At 49.0% G+C, this 27,500-nt stretch overlaps 3 protein-coding genes across 4 annotated transcripts in view; 1 reads left to right on the forward strand and 2 right to left on the reverse strand.

The window, feature by feature from the left end:
- Window positions 1-786: 786 nt before the first annotated feature.
- LOC118790703 (transmembrane O-methyltransferase homolog) lies at window positions 787-2,960 on the reverse strand. Its single transcript, XM_036547694.1, has 4 exons — window positions 2,910-2,960; window positions 1,712-1,990; window positions 1,265-1,461; window positions 787-1,104 (listed from the first exon to the last, which is right to left on the reverse strand). The coding sequence occupies exons 2-4, from the start codon at window positions 1,971-1,973 to the stop codon at window positions 787-789; spliced, it is 777 nt and encodes a 258-aa protein (XP_036403587.1). The 5' UTR covers window positions 1,974-1,990; window positions 2,910-2,960.
- A 1,420-nt stretch (window positions 2,961-4,380) lies between these two features.
- dele1 (DAP3 binding cell death enhancer 1) lies at window positions 4,381-11,739 on the reverse strand. 2 transcript variants are annotated; one of them, XM_036547976.1, is made up of 12 exons: window positions 11,513-11,739; window positions 10,427-10,541; window positions 9,522-9,624; window positions 9,264-9,402; window positions 8,420-8,575; window positions 8,062-8,132; window positions 7,878-7,974; window positions 7,349-7,491; window positions 6,771-6,929; window positions 6,224-6,316; window positions 5,985-6,135; window positions 4,381-5,822 (listed from the first exon to the last, which is right to left on the reverse strand). In XM_036547976.1, exons 1-12 carry the CDS (start codon window positions 11,541-11,543, stop codon window positions 5,563-5,565), a joined length of 1,518 nt encoding a protein of 505 aa, XP_036403869.1. In that variant the 5' UTR covers window positions 11,544-11,739; the 3' UTR covers window positions 4,381-5,562. The 2 variants fall into 2 exon arrangements, with proteins under 2 accessions (XP_036403869.1, XP_036403868.1); XM_036547975.1 differs by having other exon boundaries at window positions 8,062-8,135.
- Window positions 11,740-20,567: 8,828 nt separating this feature from the next.
- bicc2 (bicaudal C homolog 2) overlaps window positions 20,568-27,500 on the forward strand; it is a 14,133-nt gene continuing 7,200 nt past the window's right edge. Inside the window, exons 1-12 of the mRNA XM_036547695.1 lie at window positions 20,568-20,814; window positions 21,965-22,011; window positions 22,210-22,279; window positions 22,448-22,527; window positions 23,089-23,250; window positions 23,767-23,820; window positions 24,121-24,315; window positions 25,311-25,559; window positions 25,925-26,056; window positions 26,241-26,430; window positions 26,867-27,003; window positions 27,460-27,500. The exon at window positions 27,460-27,500 is cut by the window's right edge and continues 162 nt beyond it. Of these exons, the coding sequence (XP_036403588.1) occupies window positions 20,568-20,814; window positions 21,965-22,011; window positions 22,210-22,279; window positions 22,448-22,527; window positions 23,089-23,250; window positions 23,767-23,820; window positions 24,121-24,315; window positions 25,311-25,559; window positions 25,925-26,056; window positions 26,241-26,430; window positions 26,867-27,003; window positions 27,460-27,500 (1,604 nt within the window). The remainder of the gene's footprint in view (window positions 20,815-21,964; window positions 22,012-22,209; window positions 22,280-22,447; window positions 22,528-23,088; window positions 23,251-23,766; window positions 23,821-24,120; window positions 24,316-25,310; window positions 25,560-25,924; window positions 26,057-26,240; window positions 26,431-26,866; window positions 27,004-27,459) is intronic.

Here is a 27,500-nt window from a genome sequence, read left to right on the forward strand (position 1 = left end):
ATATTGTTGAAAGCAAAGAGGATACATATTTTATGGAATGTCTTCATGTAAATAGATACATTTTTCAGCCAAACTGGCTAAAAGTGTTTAGGTCAAGCTGTAAAAGTCTTGTAGTTGGTTTAAAGTAAGCAAGGAATATTTCCTTTGAGACACTGGCAGGGGACATGAGGCAGGGAGTTCTTTGTTACCACAAACCAAACTGACAGCACTTTGTACATAAGTTTTTAATAAAATAATAACACACAGTGGCTTCTTGCGAATGGATGTTGAGTGTTTGGTGGAAACTGTGGGAAAATGTCCTCCTGGTGGACAGCTCCTTTTCAGTCTTTCACAGCAGACACAACAGGCCTGTCTGAGACTGCTCAAATCCATCACACCGAAGGGACCGGTAAGTCAACATGAAAACCTTCATTTCTACTGGACACTATCTGACAACTGACATCAATACTTGCGATTGATATGTGGCAATTATTTCAGTTGCCTGTGTTTTGAAAAATGAATCTAACATCTGCCTAAATTGATAGTCATTCCTGTGCTAACCTCCTCTTCTCTTTGAGAACACGCAGCAAATAACACATCACTGGCGCCCCCTGGTGGAAATTTGATTAAAGGCTCACATTGAACAATAATTGTTGGGACATATTATGTTTGTACTGACCCACTCTTTACAAGTACGCTTGATGTAGACATTTTAAAGTGTAGTATAAAGTATCAATTATATGCACCCTGTGAGATGCCAGGGAGTTGAAAGCAAAGATGTGTGACAGTGGTCAGTCACAGACAGCATTAGCTGGGCTGCAGCGGCACGGGAGCTGCCAGCAGGGGGCACTGTAGCTCCAGCAGGCTGTGATCCTGCTGTCTGATGGCGTAGCGCTCTGGCCTGCTGCCCACGTACCCCAGCAGGGTGTCGGCCGCGGGGGGGTGGGCGTTGTTGAACAGCAGGACACACCCTGGGGCGAGTAGCTCCTCTCTCTCCAGGGCCTGCAGGTCGGACAGGTACTGCCCCACATCGTGGTCCATCAGCACCAGCTCCAACAGCCCCGCCCCCAGGTGCGTACGCAGGTGAACGATGGCGTCTGCCGATGGGCAGGTCAGCAGCTGGAACTACAGGGGGAGACAGGTTAGTGCTCAGACCTCCGCTTTGAATGCAGTGTCTGCGCTGTGTCCAGTACAAGTGTAGTCTGGGTGCGGTGTACACCTGTACTCATTTGAACGCCGTGTCTGTGGTGTGCAGGCCCAGGTGTGTGCTGGGGGTGGTCTGTACCTGGGAGTGTTTGAAGCCGGCCACCAGGATGACCTCTTCTCCAGCCTCGGCAGTGACAGGGTCACGCTCCACCGTCAGCAGCCTGCCACCAGGGGGCAGCAGCCGGAGGATTCGGACAGAGGAGTACCCGCAGTGCGTCCCCAACTCCAGCACTCGCGAAGGGGCCACCTGCCTCACCACCTCGTCCAGAATCTCACCTGCGGAACGGTACGACCGCACTCCACTTACTCAAGCACCAGGGCTGATAAAGGGGCAGATCACTCTGAAGGTCGTAACCTCGAACCCTGACTCACTCGGCACATGATCTGAAATGGAGCAGCTGTGTGTGACTGCAGTGTGAGGAGGGTGTCAGAGGGCCTCCAGGGCACATCCATGCAGCTGAGTCACACCTGGTGAGACAGGTGAGGTGTGGCGTTAGGTAGGAGGTGATGTCATGAGGCTGCTCACCTTTGCTGGGCCCCAGGCTGAGGGCAGGGTGTGTGCGAGCGTACAGGTGGAAGGCCTCCAGCACACTCTCGGGGTTGCCATGGGTACAGGTGACGAAGATGAAGTTGTGGGTGCTGCGAACGCAAGCCTTCGGCATCCGCCAGGGGAACGCAGCTATATGGAGTACCAGGTTCCGGCAGAACGCCGCCAGAGCATCCCGGTAATGGGTCACCAAGACGACAATCACCGGGAGCAACGGGAGGGACACAGCAAGTAGCCACATAGAGATGAGATGGGAAACTGCAGGGAGAGCCACAGAAACGAGACTCCAGAGATTCACTCAGACCTGACTGACTGCAGAGACTCACTCAGACCTGACCGACTCCAGAGATTCACTCAGACCTGACTGACTGCAGAGACTCACTCAGACCTGACCGACTCCAGAGACTTGCTCAGACCTGACTCACTCCAGAGACTCGCTCAGACCTGACTGACTCCAGAGATTCACTCAGATCTGACTCACTGCAGAGACTCACTCAGACCTGACCGATTCTAGAGACTCGCTCAGACCTGACTGACTACAGAGACTCACTCAGACCTGACTGACTCCAGAGATGTGCTCAGATCTGATCAACTCCAGAGACTTGCTCAGATCTGACTCACTGCAGAGACCCTCACAGAAATGAAGTCATAGCTACCTCCTCCCCTCGCAGTGGCCACAGGGGAGCTAATAATTGGGGAGGGGTTACTTAATCATTGCCCTCAGTCTGGATGATTAACAGGTGTGATCATTCACACGAGAGATCACCCACTGCAGCTGATCCATGTCTGCAGAATTATTTCCTTCAGAGCACTTTCTTTGAAAGCTCCAGCTGAAGTTAATAAATACATTTCATTTAAACCAAAAAAAAAACACTTGATCTTAAATCACAGTCTTTCAATCTTCCACCATATACTACTGAATACCATACAGAAAGGTGATACGTTTCAGCAAAGCGTGACAAGCCTTGGCTGCTAGCAGCGGCATTTCCTTTTAGGCATTTCGGTTTTCATTTTAGCTCGGTGCTCGAGTTTAACCAAATGCGAATTTTCCATTCCCTTATTTCTATTCTCAGACTTTGTGTTAATGGCGTTATGACACAAATGTGGCCTTGTATTAGCTGGGACAGCAATTGTGTGTAGCAAGCATGAAATATACCGTACAGGTATACAACTGTACCTTTCTGTAGGTAAAAATCTTCCGTAATGTACGACTATTCAAACCTACAGACTGTGCTTGAAGCATGTCTGAACACGCTCCCAAATGACTCAAATCTCAGCGATGCGGTGGCGCCCCCTGCTGGACGACAAACAGGCCGCACATTTGTAAAATGTGTAACTTAGTTTAACTACAGTAACTGCCAATACATTACATTACAACGGTAATACAACAGTCCCAAAACGTTTGCCGTATTTTAATTATACATATATTTTAAGGAATATATCCATGTGTAGGGATTAAAACCGACAGATATGGGCAACGATTTCTGACAGTATTCAGAGATTTTTGAAAAGTCTGTTAGATGTTGTTTAATTTACATAAAGGTAGCCAGTTAAGGTTTGCCGAATTACCAGGCTAGTGAAATGTTCGGGTGCATAGACATGTTTGTTGCATTTTTTTGTTTTTCTTTTTTTTTGCAGTTGTCATTTCATCTGAGGAAAATGACAGTGCACCGACATTTTATTTAACAACGGTGATAAGGCAGCTAACATTAGCAGCCTCGACTAACTGGCGCAACTGTCAGTTTGTAAAACCGTAACGTTATCACTTTTTCGTCTAAGGTTAATTCTTTGGCTGTTCGATGAAAGTCTACTCACCAGGAAATGTCGACAGCGCAGTCAGGTAACGTCAGCCAGCTTAGGCTAGTGACCCAGCTCTTCTTAGTAAAACATTTAACTTGGCAAACTTCAGCGAACATGGGCGTGAGAAAAACGATTCTTTTAACCCGAAACTAAAGCTGAGGGCGTCAGAAACAAATGCCAGGTGACATTTTCACCTGTGGCTTTTCGATCGCTTCCTCTCCGTCTTTCTCATCGCCTTGTCAGCTGCACATGGCGACTCGACCCTAATCCTACAGTCATAGTAAAATTATGCTCAAAGCACTACAAAGCTAATGTGTAGCCAGCAATGATACAGTCAGCAGGCTAACTTCTGCCTTTCAAGGTTTCTGATGGCAGCGTTGGTTCGAAGCTGTATCTAGGCAACATTAAAGACACAGCACCGACTTTGTTTTCATCAGCAAGGCGTTACGTTGCGTCGAAATCAATGCTAGTGTTTGCTTCTGTGATTGAGCTTCAATTCCTGTCGCTTGTTATGAATGGCCAGCTAGTTATCTACTGAAGTGAACTTCAAAGCGCAAAGCGGACACATTGCAGACAGCTGATTCAATCAAACTGGTGGATATTTTTTACTGCCAGACCTGTGTTCTCCAGCTTCCTTTAGAAACCCTAAAGACACAAACACAATTTGTGAAGTAGAAAATGGCTTGTTTATTGATGTATTCATCTTGTGCGTTAAGAAATGCATTAGTTAAGTTCACTTTTAACCTTAATGAAACAATTTACACACTGCTTTATGAAAGTAAAGCACATAGCACTAACGCGGGCCTGACGGCTTTCGCAAACAGTTTGAACTGTAATTTGAATTTCACGGACACCACGTTCTGACAAGAGGACCACTTTTTCCATTTTCACATTTGGCAATCTTGCTGGTCTTAAATACAAATGAAATTTCTGTTCTTAAACCAAACAACTTTGCCCAGGACAAAAGTCGCATATATGCTCTTATGAGGAGAAATTTCATTCATTAGCTAACTAATGGGGTTGTATTTGTTACTTATAACACTTTTCCCAGTGATTCTGAGTAAAATTAATAAATGTAAACATTTTGGCATAAGAGGTGAAGTTACAGCCCGTCACCAAAATACAATAAATAACAGCTCAGTCACAGCTGGTGTGAGAAGCGTGTGCTACCAGTCCCCTCACCCAACTACAGCTGAACTCACCGGCATCTCAATTGCTCCAGGGTGCGGAGTTTGTTGCTGCTAGTTTAATCTCTTGGCTGTGATGAGTGTGTGAGTTTAAAAGCTGAGCATGCTGCCCTTGCAAAGGTATATTCAATACGTCTCCTCTACATGGCAGTTACCAAAGGACAAAAAGTACAGATGCGTTTAGGCTCAAATAAATGCACTTAAGATCTTGTCTTAAACAAGAACAGGCCCGCCACCCACTCCCTTCTTTAGAAAAAAAACACACACAATGCCCACCATTTGAATGGGTAAAAATAATGTTGCATTCACACAGAAACTCCCTTTATGTATATTCTTCTTGAAAGAGTGAGAGTTCACCTCCCACGGATCTCACAAGCCCTCTGGTGAAGAAGCCTGGTCACACACCGCAGCAGAACAAAGCCTGGTTTGTCAGGGAGATGCGCACACACCTCCCTGTGAAGCTGCACTGAGGATGTCCATCCTGGGGTCAGCAGAACCTCCCTCCACGGCAGAGCACTTAGACCTGATGCTACTAACTCCTGTCCCAGTTCATCCGACAGAAGGCAGCCCTGCTCCAAACTGAGATCATTTATGCGCATCATTTTTAAAAAGGCTGTTTTACCCACTCAATGATCACAAAGAAGGAGTCTCACATTTCTCCTACTGGCCAACCTGCAGCGCATGCATGCATATTTATCTCAGTTAAGGGAATGGCTGCCAGCAGACAGGTAAAGCCAGGTGAACGAGGCGGCTCTGATAGCAGGTAAGCGAGGTGAACTGCGGTCCTTAAAGACCAGGGCTGGACATCCTCTCTCAGAACACTTTCTTTTTTTCTGGCATTCACTATCCGACTCCTATGGTCCACCCACAGGGGGTGTTGTTGGGCAGTGGCAGGCTCCTTCCTGTGCCCCCTCCCTCAGAGAGGGGGTTGGTGTAAGGGGGGGCCTGGGCCAGCAGGCTGCCTGTGCTCCAGGAGTGGGGGAGGGGCTGAATGAGAGGGTCAGACTGCAGGCTGGAAAATGCAGAGCGGAACTGGAGCCGGTCTCCTGTGGAGAAGCAGGGGGTGGAGCGGATTGGGCGCAGGGCTGCATCCGCGGGAACACCTGAGGGGGGAGAGACGGACACGGGCACGGACTGCCTTCTCATACAGTCACAGCTCACACAATGTGATAGCAAGGCGAAGGATAAATAATATAAATCAGAAAGAAAGCGTGGTCCTTTACTGCGAGTGAAACGGGAGCTGCAGAGCTGTGTGTGCTCTGTACCTTTGGAGCAGAGCGCTGAGGTGATGCATTCGGCTTGCAGGTTCCCAGCTGCAGCAGCCTGCTGGTAGAGCTCCACCGCAGTCCTGAAACACTGCTGCACCCCAAAGCCCCACTCATAGCACTGACCCAGGTACAGCCGGCTGAGAGAGTCCTGCAGACAGACACTGCCATTAACTACACCCTGTCTCTCACAGCACTGACCCAGGTACAGTGCGCGTGTATGCTTGTGTGTTTCTCACCCCATTCTCTGCTGCCATCCTCAGGTAGTGCACCGCTCTCAGGCCATCCCTGACCCCCGGCTGGGAGAACAGCACGCCCAGGTACGCCTGTGCCTGACGGAACAGACACACCTGCCTTACAGCCTCACTCTGCAACACAGGCTTCACCGCAGAGACCGCACACAGACAGACAGACCGCACACAGACCGCAGACAGACCGCAGACAGACCGCAGACAGACAGACAGACCGCAGACAGACAGACAGACCGCAGACAGACAGACAGACCGCACACAGACAGACAGACCGCAGACAGACCGCAGACAGGCAGACTGACAGACCGCAGACAGACCGCAGACAGGCAGACTGACAGGCAGACTGACAGACCGCAGACAGACCGCAGACTGACAGACCGCAGACAGACCGCAGACAGGCAGACTGACAGACTGCACACAGACAGACAGACTGCACACAGACAGACTGACTTACTGACTGCAGACAGAGAGACAGACAGACCGCTGTCTGTCTCCAGACCGTGGCTCCTGCGTATGGAGCAGCTCCAGGCCTCACCTCTCTCACGCCACAGCCTGCAGCCTCCTCCAGCAGATCCATGGCTGCTTTTGCCTCCTCCGCACTCTGCTGCCCCCTGGACTGCAGCAGGTGTTTAGCGTAGCGGTACTTTGCCTGACTGTGTCCCCCTGTGGCTGCCTGTCTGTAGAACTCAGCAGCCTGAGGGACAGAGAAACATTACCATTCGACTGTGGCATACACCGCCCCCTAGTGACCACAGCGCCACACTGCTGCCCTGCCCATTGCCCCAAGCTGCCCCCTAGTGACGACAGCACCACACTGCTGCCCTGCCCATTGCCCCAAGCTGCCCCCTAGTGACGACAGCACCACACTGCTGCCCTGCCCATTGCCCCAAGCTGCCCCCTAGTGACGACAGCACCACACTGCTGCCCTGCCCATTGCCCCACCCTGCCCCCTAGTGACCACAGCGCCACACTGCTGCCCTGCCCATTGCCCCACCCTGCCCCCTAGTGACCACAGTGCCACACTGCTGCCCTGCCCATTGCCCCACGCTGCCCCCTAGTGACCACAGCGCCACACTGCTGCCCTGCTCACTGCTAAAAGAGGAGCTCTTTCACCTTCTGCTTGTCTCTCCCAACTCCTCTGCCCTTCTCGTAGCAGACACCCGCGTTGAACTGCGCTTTGCAGTAGCCGTGCTGGGCAGAGGCCAGGAAGCAGGTGAAAGCCGTGCCATCGTCTCCGCTTCGGGCACTCTCTATCCCTGCAGTGCAGCAGAGAGAGACCATGCTGCTGAGTCTGGCTTCCAGCTTCTCTCACTGCACAAGTGAGTTTACAATTATCTCAACATCAAGGGTACGGTTACTGTACAAGCCAACACAATGACAGAGAGAATTTTACCCTGTACAATGGATCAGGTATTTGGCTGTAAAACAATACTCATTAAGAGAGAGACACAGTGAGAGACAGTGATTATTAAGAGAGAAAAAAATCAGTATCTCCACTGGATTAAGCCCCTGAATAAGACTAATGTTTTGATAATGTCCCTTTTTAACTGATAGAAGCATGCTAAGAGCCACGCTGGGATGTTGCACAGTTTGGCCATAATATCCGCCAATCAGGAGAGCAGAAAAGTAATGATTTCATTACCAATGATGTTTAGAATGACTGGCACGCTGGAGTCTGCGATGTGCTTCAGATTATTTGCTGCACCAATTAGCTCCTCCTCCTCTGGACAGAAAGGCTCCTGGGAAAAAGTATCAATCTCTGTAAATACTAAAGTGTCTTAAAAACACAGGAGAACAAAGTCACGATCTTTGAGTTGAAACATCACCTTGTTGTTGAAATTTGTGTTTTCAGAGGAGCTGGTGTGCTTGGGATCGCTGTCAGACGAAGACAGAGGATCTGCTGGAGGAATCACAGAAAATGCCACACATGGATGAGCTGACACAGGTACGGACTAATGCCTTTCATTGGAATAAAAAACACAAGGTATGTAAAATACTGCCAGTGAAAAGTCACACAAAAACTTCTAAAACCACATCTATAATCATTATAATCATGTGTTAAAAACAATCAGAGATGATACAGAAGTTAGGGATGAACATAGAAGTTTGGGTCTAAAGATAACCATTTTATTTTTGATCGGCATATTGTGTATGGATGAATCCCCAAATGACATGGAGCCCTACCTGAATGGGAGGAGTCAGGTCTTATAGACACACCCTCTGAGTCAGAGGGGGAGGGGCTGTCTGAGAGGGCGTGGCCCACAGTGCTGCCCTGGTCCTCCTGCACTCTCCCCAGGCACTTCACACTCGGCCCCCTGGGCAGGATGTCTTTGCGTGACACTACAGACAGGTGGGAGGGGTGAGAGCACATTACCCACAATGCAGCGTACTCACAGGTTAACAACAACACTTCACACCCACCACAGGTGTATACACACACAGGTGTAATACTCACAAAGCCGTATTACAGTTATGAGGGGTTATATTTTCCATCCAGGTCTGTTTTCGATTGTCAGATTCATCCCCACTGCTGCAGGGTCTGTTCTGGCCATCAGTGTTTTTTGATCTAACATTTAACTGTACTGTTGCTTGGAAGCTTGGAAGGGGACCCGCAGTGCAGCGAGGCCGTGTTGCTGACCTGTGTTCAGCAGCGCAGCGAGGCCATGTTGCTGACCTGTGTTCAGTAGTGCAGCATGGGCCGTGTTCCTGACCTGTGTTCAGCAGTGCAGCGAGGCTGTGTTCCTGACCTGTGTTCAGTAGTGCAGCTAGGACCTGTTCCTGGCCTGCATTCTGCATGTGTTCAGTGACTGGGACTCACAGATCTCCAGCATGTGTGCAGTGACGGGGACTCACACATCTCCAGCATGTGTTCAGTGACTGGGACTCACAGATCTCCAGCATGTGTGCAGTGACTGGGACTCACAGATCTCCAGCATGTGTGCAGTGACTGGGACTCACACATCTCCAGCATGTGTGCAGTGACTGGGACTCACAGATCTCCAGCATGTGTGCAGTGACGGGGACTCACACATCTCCAGCAGGACTCTGTAGCCACACTTCTGCAGCAGGCCTGGCTCCCTGTGCGCCGGCTCTGGGTTCGACTCGCTCAGGGCGGGGCCAGAGTGCAGCCTTCTGCAGATCTGCATGAAGAGCACGGCAGCGGCACCCTGCGGAAACACAGCCCTTCGTCACCATCATCATCTTCATCACCGTCATCATCGTCAGTGTCGTCTGATCGGATGGGACCCTGTGCTGGAGAAGCAGGCGCATGCGTGTAATTGCTCACCCATCCCATTGCATCCAGGGCGGAGTAGCGGGGCAGGCTGGAGTAGCAGAACTGCGAACTTCTCTTCCTACGCTTCCTCTCTCTGTCCTTCCCACTCTGAGAGCTGCAGCAGAGAGCCGGGTGAGACTACAGCAAGGCCGTCATCACTGAGTGCATTCCACACACACAGCAGCTCACCGCTGAGCATCTGCCTTTGCTAAAATACAACCCAGCTCATTTTCAAAAATAACAGTTTTATGATGAAATGCCTATCAATATTAAATTATGGGAAAAACAAACTTTGAATTCTATGAGTGGATAAAAATGATTTGCGTAATGTTTTAGCTATTTATTACTGGGCCAATTTCAACACTTGTTAGTTGAATATTGCTAGCTGCATCTGGACAGTGGAAGATGTCAGTTTGTAAATATTTTGTGTGTGTGAGGGGCCGTGGGTGGCCTTCAGTATATCATTAACTGACCTCCACCGATATGTAATCAGTTGCTACAATTTTACTGCAGGTTTGCAACTGGAGTCTATCTAGAGGGCTGTGCTCTGAATGACAATGTTACACAAGTTGTAGAGAGCATGTTTTCACAAGTTTGTAAGAGAATACTGAATAAGTCCTGTAAAGGACTAATTTCAATTTTCTTGCGAAATGGTGAATGCTGCTATCACTGACTATATCCCCCTGTGCAAACGTCACTTTATAAAAAAATCTGTTGTGAGATTAGTGTTTTCAATAGCTTTGGTTTTTCACGGAGCCAGGGTTGCGGAACAGCCACTTCCCTTTGGGCCTGTTAATCTAAGAACGTCTCCTCATTAGGGTCGTTATGGAAACGCTGTTCGCTTCGCCAGGCTGGATTAAGTATGAAATTGGATGATGAAAGTTTGTGCAAGCCCCGCGGCTGCGCGCAGGCTACACCTGTCGGAGGGGTGCCGGCCGGTGGACAGAAGCGTGGACGTGCTGATGACGTCATCCTCGACATGGTGGCCCTGGGACAGTCGCAGAGGCGCGTTCGCGTGACAGCGGCTCAGAACTGCAGTAGAAAAAAAATCACCGAATAAAACGGTCTGGGTTACAATAACATCTGACCAGCTCTTATTATAACTTCATGTCTTGTTATGCACGTTACCCCCAGAACAACTTCCACTACCCCCAGGAATGGGATTCGAACCCTCAACCTTATTGGCATCAGAACTATACACCAAGAATCTGCAGCCGGAATTGAAACTACGCGGTTCATAATGTTTCTTTACCACTTGATTCCAGTCCTCAAGAATGTGATACAGCTCTGCTGTCTTATCGCTTGTCTTTTAAATGTGCAGAGAGGTTCGCCGGGTTGCAGTGGGCTACATCTGGAAAGTTATGCACACTGAGGAATGCAAGGAACCGTAACCTTAAACCCTTAAATCCACATGTCAGCTACGACAGCACTGCCCTTACGTCCGTGTATTTATAGGAAACCACCCTTGCGCAGACACCACTTTAACCTGCATGCCAGGAAAACTGGTCTAATCAGGTTTTTTAAAGCCTTCTTGGTCTAATAAGGAAACACCCTAGACAGCGAGCGTTATCTTAAACATTGCATAACCTGTCGGTATACAGGATGGAGGCGGCGTTTTGGAACGATTGACCAATCGATGATAAAAAATGACTTAAATGTTTGTGTTTCGATAAACTGTTATACCGGTGACCACTAAAAGGTGATGTTAGCTAAATGTCCAGGTAGCTACCTATAGTATTTGATGACGTTATAGAAACGGAAGTTATAGCTTTATAGTAGCTACCTGGCCAACAGTATGGCAGTCAAAACACCCGGCGGACACTGGATTCCTCGCCTGCTGGCTGGCTAGCAAGCAAGTCTTATGCGTAAACATGCATAGAAAATGAACGGATATTGCCCTGACCATCAGATGGAATAAGTATTCCATGGTTTAATCACTGGAGCAATGCTTCGAGATACTATACAACCCTGCTTTGCAAGTGTGTTTCAATGCCATTGCTTACCTCTGCCCAGGATTCCGTGTATTCTCCACATATCGTCTGGCGCTCCAGTTACTCAGCTAGTTCCGAAATTTATCCAGCTCGCTTTACTGAGCTGTAACTAAGTCTAACGCTGAATACTTCACTAGCCTCTTCGTTTCATTTCGGCTCCATCTGCTATTTCATCATAGTGCCCCTTTCATGCTGCCGTAAAATGCGTCGGACGCCGCAGTTGCTCGCCCTCCCCAGCAGTCACGGGATATTTTTGGTAGCGATCCAGGCAGAAAAGGGGAATTCCGCTCCGATGAAGCCGCGTTCGCCGACAGCGCACAGGCGGAGCCAAAATGGCGGCTGCCCACAGCGGTTTCACGGAGCGCTTTGCGGCCCTGTACTGTTTATGGATAAGCAGTGCCACCTAGCAGCTCCAGAACAAACTTCCGAAACTTCTCACTCACTTCAAGGGCAACTGTAGCCATTTCGGCATAATATTAAATAGAGCTGAAACTGAGAATCTGATTCTAATGACTTGTGACAGGAGGTCGGTATGATTAACACCAGTAAGACTCATGTACTGGCCCAGGAAGTATCTGGGTTATTGTTTGCATTTATTTAATATTATACGATCTGACATTTGACGATTTACACCAGAGTTGGAGTTACATCTACACCATATATCATTTACATCATACCTTGGTGTCTAGGAAACACATCAATTACGTATTTGTAATTTAATATTTTTTTCTCTCTGTCCTAGTAATTGACGCCTATTTTCAGTAGGTATTGCACATTCTGATTGGCTGACAATACTTGTGACAAGCCAGCCCCCTAACCCTAACCCTAAAGATATCAGTGGTGAGAGCTTCACCACCTTGAAGTGGATGAAAATGCTTGAAAATGCTTGAAAATGCTTGAGTGGATGAAAATGAAGCAGCATGCTAATTTACTAAATTACTTTGATCCAGCCTTGCTTGCTGACATCTAGCCATTTCTAATAATTAGCTGTTTATCAGACAGCTAGTACAGAGCTTTGAAAGCACTAAATTCAAAAGATTAAGGTACATAGCTCACTAGCTAGCCATGCAATGCAATGTTTCTCAGTTTTCTGCATGGCCTGTTGAGAAGCTCAATTAGTCAAAGGAGGGCTACAGGTTATTACCAGTTATTTTGATCATCTATTCTAAACAACAGTACACATCTGAATTCCAGTAATGTTGGAGCATAAACATTACTAATTAACGTTGATTGTGTTCCAATAGTTTTCCTATCATGTTGATTTTCCTTAAAATTTGCTCTCAAGGTCACTGTTGGTGTAAATCAAAACCTCAGAGGTGTGTATTAGCTTCAGTGAGCAGTGCCCATTTGTCAGCTTTCATAAATGTATTTATGTTACAGGGTAGCTGGTTGGGTTTCAATGATTGTTCCGAAGCACTACTTAACCAACTGGTGGTATTTTATTGGAAAAACATGATAAAATATTTAGAAGATCAGCACAGATCAATAACAAAGGGAATGCATTGATTTTTTTTAAAAAAGTCAGTGATAACCTAAAAGTTTGCTGGCTTTGAGTGCCATATTCACATCAAGGACATCAAAAAACTTCTAACATCATAGTTTTGCATTATTTTATTGTGTCTGTAAATGACAGAATTTTGCATGGCCCTGTGTCCCAATATTTTCAAGGCTGCTTGTGTCAAATATTAATGCTGTGTTTTAAAGCTAACTCACAATTCAGCCCTCTCCCGAACATGTGTGTATTAATTTGTTTTTAATTCTGTCCTAACTAACCTGATGGTTTGGGTTTGTGTTTAGAGTAAATTTGGTCAGCCCAGTACGATACAGGCAGTACGGAGGAGCTGGTTTCGTCTAACCCGATTCATACGGTACCAGTCTGAAATATTGCAAGTGAAAATAATTTCTGTGAAACACTCACTACTTCTATTCTTCTTGAGGTGTATTTTCACCACAAGGGGGCAGATCATGTCCATAGCAAAAACCTTTGCACACCTTTTGCAGAGAGTTTTTGCTAAATACTGCACGATTTTCTGAAACAATGGCTGCAGATCTAGAGGAATTCCTAAATTAACATGCTGCTTTTTAAAAATAATATTTGGATTGTATGGGTATGTAAAAGTAAAACTCATTTGGAATGAAATCTCGCCTAAAACTGAAAGAATCTTAGCAGAAGTGTCCTGCGCTCAACCAAATTCCAACTGCTTTAGTGGCTGCTGCAGTAACAACATCTGACCATAAGAGGCACTAGAGGACAACAAGAGCATCAGAGGAGCTGCGTCTACTGTGTGTGACAGCTTGACCCTGTCCCTGAGACTCACTCTAGCTACTTTCACAACAGACACAAAGTATAAGAGCGGAAGGGAAGGGACTTCATTGCTCCAGTTTTAAAAAGATCCATTAGGACTTTTTCCCTCCTTTTTATAGAACGGCAGCTCGCTGTGTGCTCTGATCATGTTGAATTGACTGAAGCATTTGCAAGGCCTGCAGTTCCTTTATTTCCCGCCGCATTCTCAGATCTGTGTTTTGGTGAGTCCCCCTCCCCGCTCGACCTGCTTCTCTCAGAGAGGAGGGTCTCTGTGGGCTGGCAGTACCACTCTCGGCTCACTCGGCGGGCTCGGCGGACCGGCGCTCTCATTCTCCCAACTCTCATCTCGCTGGCAGATCCGGAGCGATGGCACCACCGCTGCCAGCGGCCCGGGATGTGCCAGGTCGGTTTGGGTCGGCATGCTTTCACAAAAACATCTTCAATTAAAGCGCCTCCTTTCGAACCCAGTGAAATTCTCTCACTTTAACGCGCTCTGATGCTTTTCATCACTGCTTCAAATGTGCTCCGCGCTGATGACCTTATTTTCTGTGTTGTCATTCAGGGTGTGAGATCTGAAGTGGGGGAGCTTCTGTAACAGCACAGACTGCACTGCCAACCAGGCCGCCTGTGGAAGCTTACAGAGGCCTGCAGCTTCTCTTACACACACGCTCACACACACACACACACACACACACACACACACACACACACACACACACACACACACACTCACACTCACACATGCACACACGCACACATGCACACACACACACACACACACTCTCACACTCACACTCACACTCAAACACACACACTCACACTCACACTCACACTCACACATGCACACACACACACACTCTCACACTCTCACACTCACACTCACACTCACACACACTCGTTCACACAAACACGCACACACACACTCTGCGACAGGACAGAAAGGATGTTGTGCTGCACCTTCTCCTGCTCCATCACAGATTGTGTTGTTTGCACAGGATTTGCACGGTGTGTCTGTGGTAGAGATGTGGGCTCATGTCCCCTAATGAAAATGGAGGGTCTGCATGGCCATTCCCACCAGCAGTGCATGACACGGGCTGATCACACAGGGCCAGGTCATTCAGCCTTACAGGTATGGAGTGGTTAGTGCCTCACTCATAATGTAGCAACATTGCAAGAAGCCAAAATACATCTGCTGCATCTACTGCAGCACTCTATCCTCCCCACCTATGCTATTGGAGCAGCCAGGGTACAAAAAGTGGGAGCTCATTACCCCTGTGCTTAAAAAATTCCATCAGCTCTGTGTTGGCTTTAGAACTGGTTTTATTCTGTTGTTGGTGTTTAAATGTGAAAAAGAGATGGCACCTGACTACACAAAGACAGTGTTTCTAAGATATAAACCAGAAAGAGCACTGAGGTCAGCCACTGCTGGACTCCTGCATGTTCCAGAAGTCTGTTTTAAGAAAAGGGGACAGGTCACCTTAGGTTTTCTGTCCCCGTATACTAGAGCACAATTCCTCATTTTATCAGAGACTCTCCCTCAGTTATGGTTTTTAAATCTCAGCTATTTTACTTTTACTTATTTATTGTTGTTTATTTATTTCTTATTTATTATTGTTATTAATATTTCATGAGGTGATATTGGCTTTTAATTAATTATTGATTCTGGACTGGTTTCAGATCTTTTATGTAAATCTTGTTTATTTTAACTTTATAAACTGTCTTTGTTCTATTTGTTCTGTTTGTTATTTTATTTCCTTTCACAGTGGCTGAAGAGCATTTTGTGCTGCTTCCCAGAATCAAAGGTACTATAAAAATAAATGAAATTGAATTTGGAAATAAGTGCTGTCAGAAGGCGTAGAAACACAGGCTGCTGATGCTGGTCCCAGCCACACAGCCTGAAGCAGCCCAAGCTGCCGCAGAGGTTAAGCCCCGAGCTCCTACCACAGCAACGGCCGGCACTGTCACCTGGCTCCTGCCTCTAATGCTTGTATATTTAATCAAATTTTACTACAGGCTTTTACCACAGTGTTAGGAGGGGATGGGTTTTCAGTCCGAATGGGAAAGTGGGCAGTGACCCGCTGCTGTGGGGAGCTCACTCCACCTCTTGGGGGCCGGAGAGAAGATGCCTGACTGACAGGAGTGACCCTTTCCAGAGGTGACGACTGGTCAGCCAATGGCGGTGGAGCAGAGGCTCCTGGCAGGAGTGCAGGGTCTGGCAGTGGATGAGGGTGCTGTAAGTTTTACTGCTCTGTACGTTAGAGCTACAGTTTGGAATTTTATCTGAGCCGTAACAGGTGGACAATGCAGGGAGAAGAAGGGAAGAGTGTGGCATTACAAGATCTGAGCCCAGGACTCATGGTATGCAAGACAAGCACCGTCTGAGCCGCAGGGAAACCTTGTTGTTCATTTCAGAGAGTGTTTTGGTCTACCTCACCTTAACCTTATAATCTGGTTCAAGCTTTAAATTGTAACTGTTCTTTTGCAGGGTGCTGAGGCTAAACCCTCTGTGAGCAGCTGGTTTGAATGCTGCAGTGTAATTCCACAAGAAAACAGAGTGAAAAAACACTGCACATTGAATTTCATGAGGCTACTGCTGTTACTGCAGGCAGCAGCCTCTGTCTCTCAGCCAGACAACTCATTTCACCCATTTTAAGCCTAACAGCTTTAATTGGCACTTGTTTTGCCATTTAAATAATTGTTTAGATGTAGAAATGGATTTTTAAATTACTTTTTTATTTCCTAAATTTGTCTAATAATCCTTTTGTTGATGGGTGTGGAGGTTTATTTGTCTAAGAAAAAGTTTCCCTCAAGAGTCTCACAAGTTTTTATCTTCAAGACAGAGGCACTCCAAAATCATTACGCTGGAGCGATGCCTGCAATGATTCCACCAAAATGTAGGTGGCAGCGTGGACACAAATGCCAGTAGGACACATGAGGGGCCCTCTTGTTACATTCTTACTGTTTCAGTAGGAACCTGCTGGCAACATGGGGGAGGGGAGTTAACCCTGGTGAAGGAAGTTACGGCACTGTTCCCAGCTTTTCAAAGGGAAGGTGTTTGTTGAACACTGTCGCTTGAACAGGTCAAGTGAAGTCATTCATCTCTCACAGGGACACCGAGTGACATGTCTACTTGAGAGGACTCCTCTAAAACATGGGTCCTTTCTTATTTTACATTTTCAGTTCTCTAGAGGTTTGATGGATTTATGCTGCGAAAGGCTGTCTGTAAATGCTGAAATTCAGGGGTCTTTGCCAAATGTCCCATTTCTGACATTGAGTCAGATCTGCTTATTCTGTGCTCTTTTTGTAAGGGTTTGTTTCATAGCCCTGTTCAGTGGTTAATTTGTAGGCACGCAGGTTTCTGTATCTTTGCATCGGGGAAACACACAGGGATGTGATTACTGCTTCAGCCTCTAAAGTGCTGTCACTTCCTGTCTTTGTTGTCACTTTTCCTTGAAGAGTTTTGACATTTGAACAGTGTGGGAGTTCTTTGCCCACGGCGATTTATCCTGCATTGGAGTATATTCCAGCAGCGGATCGCTGGGGTAGTCTGGGGCTTTCAGCCATGGGTACTGGAACTGGGGAGGTAGAATCCTGTCTTCATCGCTGCCCTACCTGGAATGGCTGCCTTCTGATCCAGAAATGAATCATTATCTCTAATTCACATCTAACATTCCACCAGTAAGGAGCAGCAGTGTGGTGTAGCAGTAAGGAGCAGGACAGCAGCGTGGTGTAGCGGTAAGGAGCAGCAGTGTGGTGTAGTGATAAGGAGCAGGGCAGCAGTGTGGGGTAATGGTAAGGAGCAGCAGTGTGGTGTAGTGCTAAGGAGCAGTGCAGCAGTGTGGTGTAGTGGTAAGGAGCAACAGTGTGGTGTGGTGATAAGGAGCAGCAGTGTGGTGTAGCAGTAAGGAGCAGCAGTGTGGAGTAGCGGTAAGGAGCAGCAGTGTGGTGTAGCGGTAAGGAGCAGCAGTGTGGTGTAGTGCTAAGGAGCAGTGCAGCAGTGTGGTGTAGCGGTAAGGAGCAGCAGTGTGGTGTAGTGATAAGGAGCAGGGCTTATAACCAAAAGGCTGTTGGTTTGATTCCCTGCTGGGACAGTGCTGTCAGGTGCCTAAGCTGAACTCCCTTAGTACACACCCAGCTGTGTGAAAGAACAGCGTGTAGAAGTGTAAGCTGAGTCAGTGGCCCTGTTACACAGAGCAAAGGAAGACAGAAATCCCCACCAGTGGTGGCAGAAGTACCCCGACCCAGCACTCATGGGTTCCCCTGCATCTCCACTTCTACATTACATTCTATTATTGGCATTTAGCAGGCGCTCTTATCCAGAGCGACTTACATCGGTTATAGTTTTTTTTTTTTTTTTACAATGTTATCCATTTATACAGCTGGAAATTTACTGAAGCATTTGTGGGTTAAGTACCTTGCCCAAGGGTATAACAGCAGGGCCCCCGTGGGGAATCAAACCGACAACCTTTCGGTTACGAGTCCTCCTTAACCACTATGCTACACTTTCAGTCATTTGCACATTGTATGTGTGTATATAAAATAACATTACAGTATGTGCTACTCATATCACGAGATATGAGATAAAAGTCTCCTTCAATGATTAGCAGCAGAGGATGATTCACTCCATCTGCAACGGGTGGCTTGTTGCAGACGCTGCAGAGGGATCACAGGTCTGTGAGCTTTGGAGGCCGCTGGGTTTCACTGCCGGGGAGATTCATCTGAACATCCAGCCGCCTCCTGAGAGTCCTTGCTTTGGCACTGCTGTAAGGGTTGAACTCTCGCTGTGACCCCCCCCCCCCCCCCGCTGACGCTCCTGTTTTGTTTGTGCTGGGAGAGTGTGCATTGTGGCCGTTCCCTGGGTTTAATTATCAGCAGGTTGTTTCGGGGGGTAACGGATGGGCTGTCACCCTGGGAGTCCCCCAGTGAAGGCGGGCAGGTCGGGCTGATTCTGCAGGCTGGAGAGGTACTCTCATTCCTGAGCTGCGCTGTCTCCAGGCGATGGGGCTGTAAACCCTCAGCTTTCTGAGGCACTTTATCTTCTCTCTCTCATCGCTCCCAGCTCCCTCCTCAGGACTGAGCTCACACCCTTTACTGTTTAAAAAGTTCATACTGGGAGGGGGCGGGGAGGGGCTCCATCCAGCTGGGACCCATGGAATCAGCAGTGTTCTTCCCCATGTCAGCATGAGTGAGGGGATAAAATCCGCCCAGTTAATGTTTCTTGTTTTGTACCTAATCGCTGTGATCACCATCTTCTCTTGTAAATGAAACAGCACCTATCTCTGTGCCTCCTGGAGCTCTCTTTGGCCGCTTCTGTCCTGAACAGGGTGTAAGTGCAGTGGGGTGGAGCTGCTGTCACCAAACAGGAAAAATAAAAATAAAATCTCATAAGTTTTGGGATGAGCAGGTTGGGGGTTATGAGTTTTGGGCTCCTTTCGGTTGCTGTGGAGACGTGGTGTTTTTCCTCCTTTTTTCGGCGTGAAGTTTATGACTTTCTCACCGCCCGCTTGTTCGTAAACAAATGTGTTGCTAGGTGACGGTGGCAAACACAGTGGTGCTGCTGGCTGCTGGCTCTTTTATTCAGGCCTTTGTGCTGGAGGTCAGGTCTGAAAGCCCTGCACCCTCTCCTCACTCCCAGGAATCTCAAGCCTCTGCTCCGCATTCAGGCTGGGGGGGGGGGGGGGGGACTCCAAACCATTCACTTAAACCAGTGACACGCATTTTCTAGGGGGTGTGTGTGTATGTATGTGTGTAACATACGTTTTTAGGTAGTGTGTGTCATGCATTTTCTGGCAGTGTGTGTTTCTGTAGCAATCTTCTGTACACAGTTGTGTCTTAGCAGCATGGAGTCTTTAGGCAGGCCTCCACTACACCAGCCAGACAAGTACAATAAAATATTTAGAGACTGTTCATCGAGAAGAGGTCACAATCATACTCCTGGGAGTTTTACCCCATTTCTACTTTGGCGTCTCTCTCCCTCTCCCACTCTCTCTCTCTTTCTCTCCCTCTCTGTCTCTCTCTCTTTCTCTCTCTCCCTGTCTCCCTTTTTCTTTCTCTGTTTCTCCCTTGCTCTACCCCTCCCTCTCTCTCTGGCTCTGATTTCTGTATTTCAGTGTAAAAGCTGCCAGTCCAGGAGAGACAGTTCTGGCTGGGAGAGATATAATTACAGTCTAACTGACCGCCTGCGAGGCCCAGCAGGTGAGATGTGATTGGAGTGTTTACCTGAGGGTGTCCTACCATCACTCTGCCCCTCTGCCACTCTGAGTATTTTTGGAAGGAGTGTCTGTACGTTCTGTTAATTTTCTAAATTTAGGGTGTGTAGTAAGCTCAGTCTGCTGGTGCTCCTGCTGCTTTTAAAAGATGCTTGAAGAGCACAGCATTCAGCTTGAGTGACAGGAATGAGAAAATAACTTCCGCTTTAAAGTATTGGGGTGACAGTTCCATGTCTGTCCAGCTTTACTCTGTCTTGGGTGCGCATGTGTCCTTTTGTGATTGGCCCCTATTGCTGTGATGTGACAGGACAAAAGCACACCAGTGTGTCCCTCTCCTGTGTAGTACCACACACACACACACACACACGCACACACACACACCACGCACACACACACACACGCACACACACACACACACACACACACACGCACACACGCAGGCCCTGACGTAAATGGGTCTATGGGGGCGGGGTCTTGGTGGGGGGGGTGGGGGTTCCTGTACTCCCACTCTCTGCCTCTCCGTCTCCTTGGTCACACTGACGGCGTTCTCGCCATGAACACCACTGCTGTGGACTGTCCTGAACTGGGCCTCCCAAACCCACCATCAGAGACACCTGCAGAGACAGAAACCGGGTCAGACCCAACCCGAGAGCACCCTGAGGATGGGGATGAGGAGGAGGAGGATAAACGCGCCGACCCAGAGCCAGAGCCAGAGCCTGCCGGGTCAGAGCCCAGGGACCCGCAGTGGGTGGAGGAGCGGTTCCGGATTGACAGGAAGAAGCTGGAGAGCATGCTGCACTGTGAGTTTACGGACCGCTGTGGTCCGGTTCTGATCCAGACACGGCACAGCTCCCACACTCTGTCCTCTCTGCAGTACTGACCCACTCCGGCTTCTGCAGCCGTGCCTCTCAGCGGAGGGAAAGCGGCGGATTCGGGGATGGTTCATGCGTCCCCTGTCATTTGTGTGAAGCTAAGTGCCTTGTCAGAAAGATTATTGGATTGGATTATTATGGTCTGCTTTTATGTGAAAGTTTTCGGCAGGTACTGATGGCATTCATAGCCAGGAGTTTTAAAAAGCATGAGAGGGAGTGTGTGTGTGTGTGTGTGTGTGTGTGTGTGTGTGTGTGTGTGTGTGTGTGTTTGCGCACACAGTGGAACATTCGGCTCTTTTTCGTCCCCGTCTTTGTGCTCTTTCAGGGCCCCATGTGGCTTACCCATTCCTCAGCCTGGGATGCCGTAACCTATGGCAATAGGGGCGGAGCCTCCAGCAGGGCTGTTTCCTGTGTTCACTCTTTAGCTGCAAACTTTGCACGGAGTCAGTCTGTGCAGCTGTTAAGGTGGAGGCAGGCCACTCAGAAACAGGCAGAGGAGCTGAGCTGGGAAATGCAGTCCTGCAGTCATGTGCCGGTCGCTCTCCGCACCAACACGTCTCATTCTGAAGGATCACACTGCAGACTCTGCTGCAGCGGATACAAACAGGCCTTTAGGTCTGAACTGCTAATGAATCATGAAGAATGATTTATACGATTTGGAGTCGAGGAAAACTCAAAACTCAGAGCTGTGTTGATTCTGGCTTGTAGAGGGTAGTATTTCTCCCACATTTTTTCAGGTTCAGCAAGTTAACCGCACAGGCTTAGGGCTGATAAAGACTGTGTTATTTGTTTGTTAATTGAATATAATATGCAGATTATATTGTTTATAATGCAATGCAAACATCATCAGACACCATATGGAGGCTGATGATAAACAGAGGCTCAGAGAATCATGAGAGGATGAGTCTTTACATGCCATTACTGGTCTCTCACCACAGGTGCACTGTGTGTGTGTGTGTGTGTGTGTGTGTTTGGGACTGATCCCAGATCAGTACAGAGAAACAGGGCATTAGGCCTGTAGCACAGCTGAGTCCTGTCACACACAGTGTATAACTGCTCTCTGTGTTCTCATTCTCAGCCCCTGAGGATGGAAACGGCCTGACTGGCGAGGAGTTCTTTCAGAAGGTAAGTGGCTTAGAGGCGAGTCACAGTCAGACAGTGTTTGTGTAGCATCCACCTTCCCACCTTCCCTGCCTTACTGCCCCGCCCTGGAGGGAGGCTGGCCCCTCTGACGGGGTAACAGGCAGGCACTTTATGCTTTCGGATGCTAATCGTGGAACAGACCATCTGGCACCGACCCCCCCTCCTGCTACTCTTCCACAGGTGATGATGGAAACTGACACCCAGATTAAATGGCCCTCCAAGCTGAAGATTGGAGCCAAGTCAAAGAAAGGTGCGCTCACTCTCACCTGCGGCCCCCACACCTGCTCATTACCATACAATAGAGACAGGATCTCACATCCCCGTCTGTATCACACCACTCCCGAGCTTCTGTCCTGAAACCTGACGGCTGGGCTGTAACGCTCAGCTGAAGGAACTCACACCTGTATGTGTCTCTCAGATCCACACGTGAAGGTGGAGGGGAGGAGGGTGAATGTGCAGGAGGCCAAGAGGAAGATCTTAGACCTTCTGGAGACAAAGGTAGCCAAGCTACTGGTTTTACTGCTTGGAAGAGTCAGCACCTTTGCACTATTTTGATCAGACAAACCGCTTTCATCAATACATATTCATTTACTAACATACTTTTTATCTCTGAAAGTTTATATTGAATTCCATGCCTTTCAGCCATTTATTATTTTCCTTATCTCATTTTTTAATTATATAATTTTTCATTCCTCAACTTTGTCTGATACCTGTGTTTGGGTGAATATACTTGAGTTGTGTTGTGTGTGTGTTCAGGTGAATGAGCATGTTCCTGTGTTGTGTTGTGTTGTGTGTGTGTTCAGGTGAATGAGCATGTTCCTGTGTTGTGTTGTGTTGTGTGTGTGTTCAGGTGAATGAGCATGTTCCTGTGTTGTGTTGTGTAGTGTGTGTGTTCAGGTGAATGACCATGTTCCTGTGTTGTGTTGTGTTGTGTGTGTGTTCAGGTGAATGAGCATGTTCCTGTGTTGTGTTGTGTGTGCGTTCAGGTGAATGACCATGTTCCTGTGTTGTGTTGTGTGTGTGTTCAGGTGAATGAGCATGTTCCTGTGTTGTGTTCAGGTGAACAAGGTGACCCTGAAGATGGATGTGACGCACACAGAGCATTCGCATGTGATTGGGAAAGGTGGCGGGAACATTAAAAAGGTGATGGAGGTGACAGAATGTCATATCCACTTCCCTGACTCCAACCGCCACAACGTCACCGGGGAGAAGAGCAACCAGGTACTGTCACCCAATGACACAGCTACTGTCAGGCTTCATTTTACAAAATGTAATCATGAGCTTGGAATATACAGAATAAACAGATAGTATTTACATTCAGATTTGTTTTTAAGCAACCTAGAGGTATATAACTTGAGCGCTGGTCAGAGCAGCAGTGGTCAGAGCAGCGGTCAGAGCAGCAGTGTGGAACAGTGGTCAGAGCAGCGGTCAGAGCAGCAGTGTGGAACAGTGGTCAGAGCAGCAGAGTAGAGCAGTGGTCAGGGCAGCAGTGTGGAGCAGTGGTCAGGGCAGCAGAGTGGAGCAGTGGTCAGAGCAGCAGAGTGGAGCAGTGGTCAGAGCAGCAGAGTGGAGCAGTGGTCAGAGCAGCGTTGTGGGGCAGTGTCGTGCCCGGGGGGGTGTGACGCATTTGGATCGCTGCAGTCGGTTCAGTAGTTAAAGTGAGCTACAGAGGAGAGGATGTTGTTTGGGGATGCGGCTCCGCCCACCGCGCTGGTTCACCTGCTTTCTGTGTCCCAGGTGTCGATTGCAGGGCCTGTGCTAGGTGTGGAGTCGGCCAGGAGGAGAATACGAGTGAGTTTCACACCCATAACCCTAACCCTAACCCTAACCCATAACCCCTCACCAACGACATCACACACCCATAACCCCCATCACACACCCATAACTCCTCACCAACGACATCATACCCTATAACCTCTCACCAACGACATCACACACCCATAACCCCTCACCAATGACATCACACATCCCATAATCCTCACCAGTGATGTCACACATCTTGTGTTTATTAATGGGGCACATGAGGCATGTTTTTGGGGTCACCATGCAGGGTGTGTTTTTGGGGTCACATGGGGTTTGTCTCGGTCACAGGATCTCCAGCCACTGGTCCTGACCTTTGACCTCCCGGGAGCGCTCGTGCCCCAGGCCCCGCTGGACGCGAGTGCCCCGGTCATCCAGCAGGTGGCACAGGCGTTCGGCGTGAGCGTCAGCTTCCGACAGCAGCCCAAGTTCTACATCTGCACCTGCCAGGTGCGCGGCCTGCAGGGGAACTGTGCCTCCGTCAAGGTGAGCCTGCCGCCTGTCCCCGCTCGCGGGAATCCTGGCTCCGATCGCCGCGGCTGTGGCGGCTCGGGCGCTGGGGAGAGCAGCGGAGGCTGACTCACCGCTCAGCCGTCTCAGCTGAGAGGAACAGAAAGTGCTTTATTGGCAGGAAATGCACCTCTATTGAATTTAATATTGCCAAAGCATACAGCAGTCAGTTTAAATGTTGGAACAGTTATATCTTCATCTTTCCTTTCAAGCTGCTATCTATGTATCAGACACACTTCTGAAGCACTTCCTTTGTGGACTAGGGAGGGTGTTGGTGCCTTGTCTCTCTCTGTCTCTTTCTCTCACTATCTATCAGTTCACTTCAATTGAATTTTTACAATATAGTAAGCAACACATACATAAACACATGTACACATCTACACACACACAAACACACACCAACTACATGTTCCAGTAGAAGGTACCATAACAGGATAGGTGTGGATGGGTGGTTGGAATGAGGGTGTTGGATGTTTTCATGTGGTGTTTTTGTAGTTGTCTGATGAAATACCTTCTTTGATCTTTTCAGAAACGTTTGAATTTGATGTGTGAAGACATACGATGGTTTCATAAAGAGCTTCAAAATGTCAAAGTTTCTCTCTTCTCTCTCTCTCCTCTCTCCTTTCTCCCTCTCTCCCCCTCTCTCCCTCTCTTTCTCTCTCTCCCCTCTCTCCCTCTCTTTCTCTCTCTCCTCTCTCTCTCTCTCTCTCTCGCTCTCGCTCTCCTCTCTCTCTCTCTCTCTCTCGCTCTCCCTCTCCGTCTTCCTCTCTCTCTCGCTCTCGCTCTCCTCTCTCCCTCTCTCTCTCTCTTTCCCTCTCTCTCCATCTGTCCCTCGTCCTCTCTCTCTCTCTCCCTCTGTCTTTCTCTTGCTCTCTCTCTCTCTCTCTCTCTCTCTCTCTCTCTCTCTCTCTCTCTCTCTCTCTCTCCCTCTCTCTCCCTCTCTCTCTCCCGTGACCCCTGACCCCGAGCAGAAGGCCACCTGTGTGCTGGTGGAGCTGCTTGTGGGTGTGGAGGCCAGTGTGACGATCAGCACCCAGCTGGAGCTCACCTCGCAGCAGCAGCTGCTCCTGCTGGGCCAGAACGGGGCCAGCTTCCTCAACATCATGCACCTGACCCAGACGCAGATCCTCCTGCCGGACCTCAACGCCCCCCACGGCTCCGCCTCGCTCACCATTCAGGGCGGGGTGGATGGGGTGTGTCTGGCTCGACAGCAGATCCTGGTGGGTTTCAGTCCTCTGTCACCCCCGCTCCCCCACGATTTGGTGTCTGTGTGAATCTGTGATCGTTGCAGCAGCCTGTGTGAGTGAATCATTGAGGCTGTGACTCTGTGATCATTGAGGAAGCCTGTGTGAGTGAATCATTGAGGCTGTGACTCTGTGATCGTTGAGGAAGCCTGTGTGAGTGAATCATTGAGGCTGTGACTGTGATTATTGAAGCAGCCTGTGTGAGTGAATCATTGAGGCTGTGACTCTGTGATCGTTGCAGCAGCATGTGTGAGTGAATCATTGAGGCTGTGCCTCTGTGATCGTTGCAACAGCCTGTGTGAGTTAATCGTTGAGGCTGAAGCTCTGTGATCATTGCACAGGACTGTCTCCCTGTGTGCCTGATGTTTGACATGAGGGAGGGAGGGGAGGTGGACCCTCGCAAGCTGAGCCAGATGATGCAGAACCTGTGTGTGTTCATCAGTGTCAAGCCCAAGATGAAACAGACGGCTAAGGTACAGTCATTACCCAGCATGCCTCTGGATACTCCTTTCTATTTCCTGAATATCTCCTCCTTACTCACACTGGCATTACTGATCATCTCCATGCCTGTTACAGAATTGTTTTCAGGAGTTTTTCTGGCCACACAGAGGAGGCGGTGTGTGTGTCTGAAGGCTGTACTTCCTTCTCTCCCCGCAGTCGGTAGTGGTGAAGAGTCTGGAGAGGAACATCACCAACCTGTACAAGGCCAGACACATGCTGCTCGGGCTGGACACCAGTGAGGTCACCGTGGCGATAAAGACCACCTGCGATGCCCTGCCAGCTGCCAACGGCCTCACAGCTTACTGGCTCAACCTGCTCATGCAGCAGCTCCGCCTCTCAGACGCAGGTAAGCTCCACCTCAGGTAGACCGCTCCTCTCAGACGCAGGGAGACTGCTCCTCTCAGATGCAGGGAGACTGCTCCTCTCGGATGCAGGTAGACTGCTCCTCTCAGACGCAGGGAGACCGCTCCTCTCAGACGCAGGAAGACCGCTCCTCTCAGACGCAGGGAGACCGCTCCTCTCAGACGCAGGGAGACCGCTCTTCTCAGTCGCAGGTAGACCGCTCCTCTCAGACGCAGGGAGACCGCTCCTCTCAGACACAGGGAGACCGCTCCTCTCAGACACAGGGAGACTGCTCCTCTCAGAGGCAGGGAGACTGCTCCTCTCAGATGCAGGTAGACCGCTGCAGCGATCACAGTAAACCGTGCTGTAGGGCTGCTGACAGAAGCGACCTCTGACCTGCAGTGATGTCACCCCTGGTTAAAGTTCTTCCTGCCCCCCAGGTGCTGTGACCACACCTGAGACGGTGATGGGTGCGATCCTCCAGGTGAAGCCCCGGCCATCTCCGCCGCCCGGCCTGTCAGGGCATCAGGAGGAGGCCAGGACGCCGCTGAGGGGGGCGGACTCCAAACTGGAGCAGGTAACAGGCCTCATGCTCACTGCACCTGCACTGGGTGGGAGAGGATGCTGGATGCACAGATTCTCACATCACCGTTAATCCTGTTATCCTGAGCCTCAGGCAGTGCTTCACACTGAAATGGCACGGTCTCACAGCTGTATCTGTTACCCTGCCCTGTCTCTGCGTAATGAGCCGTATGCTGGGGGGGGGCAGCTGAAACACGCAGCATTGCCACACTGTCCCAGAGTCCCACAGACGGGGTATCTCTCTGTCTCCTGTGCTGGTTCAGTTGCATTATCCTCTGGCTGAGTGAAGCTCTCATCCACCACTGCCTGGTGCTCCTTTCACACAGAGGTGACTGATACTGTGATGCTTTGCTCAGGGGTACAGTGCAGTGTCCCAGCTGGGTTTGAACCCATAACCCTCATTTTCAAGCGTCCTGTGCTCCCTGTGAGTCTGAGAAATTCTGACCTTCAGATTCCGGAGAACGAAGATCAGATGAGCTCCACCAATACGCC

This window comes from Megalops cyprinoides, chromosome 16 (genome assembly GCF_013368585.1).
Source record: "Megalops cyprinoides isolate fMegCyp1 chromosome 16, fMegCyp1.pri, whole genome shotgun sequence".
NCBI lineage: Eukaryota > Metazoa > Chordata > Actinopteri > Elopiformes > Megalopidae > Megalops > Megalops cyprinoides.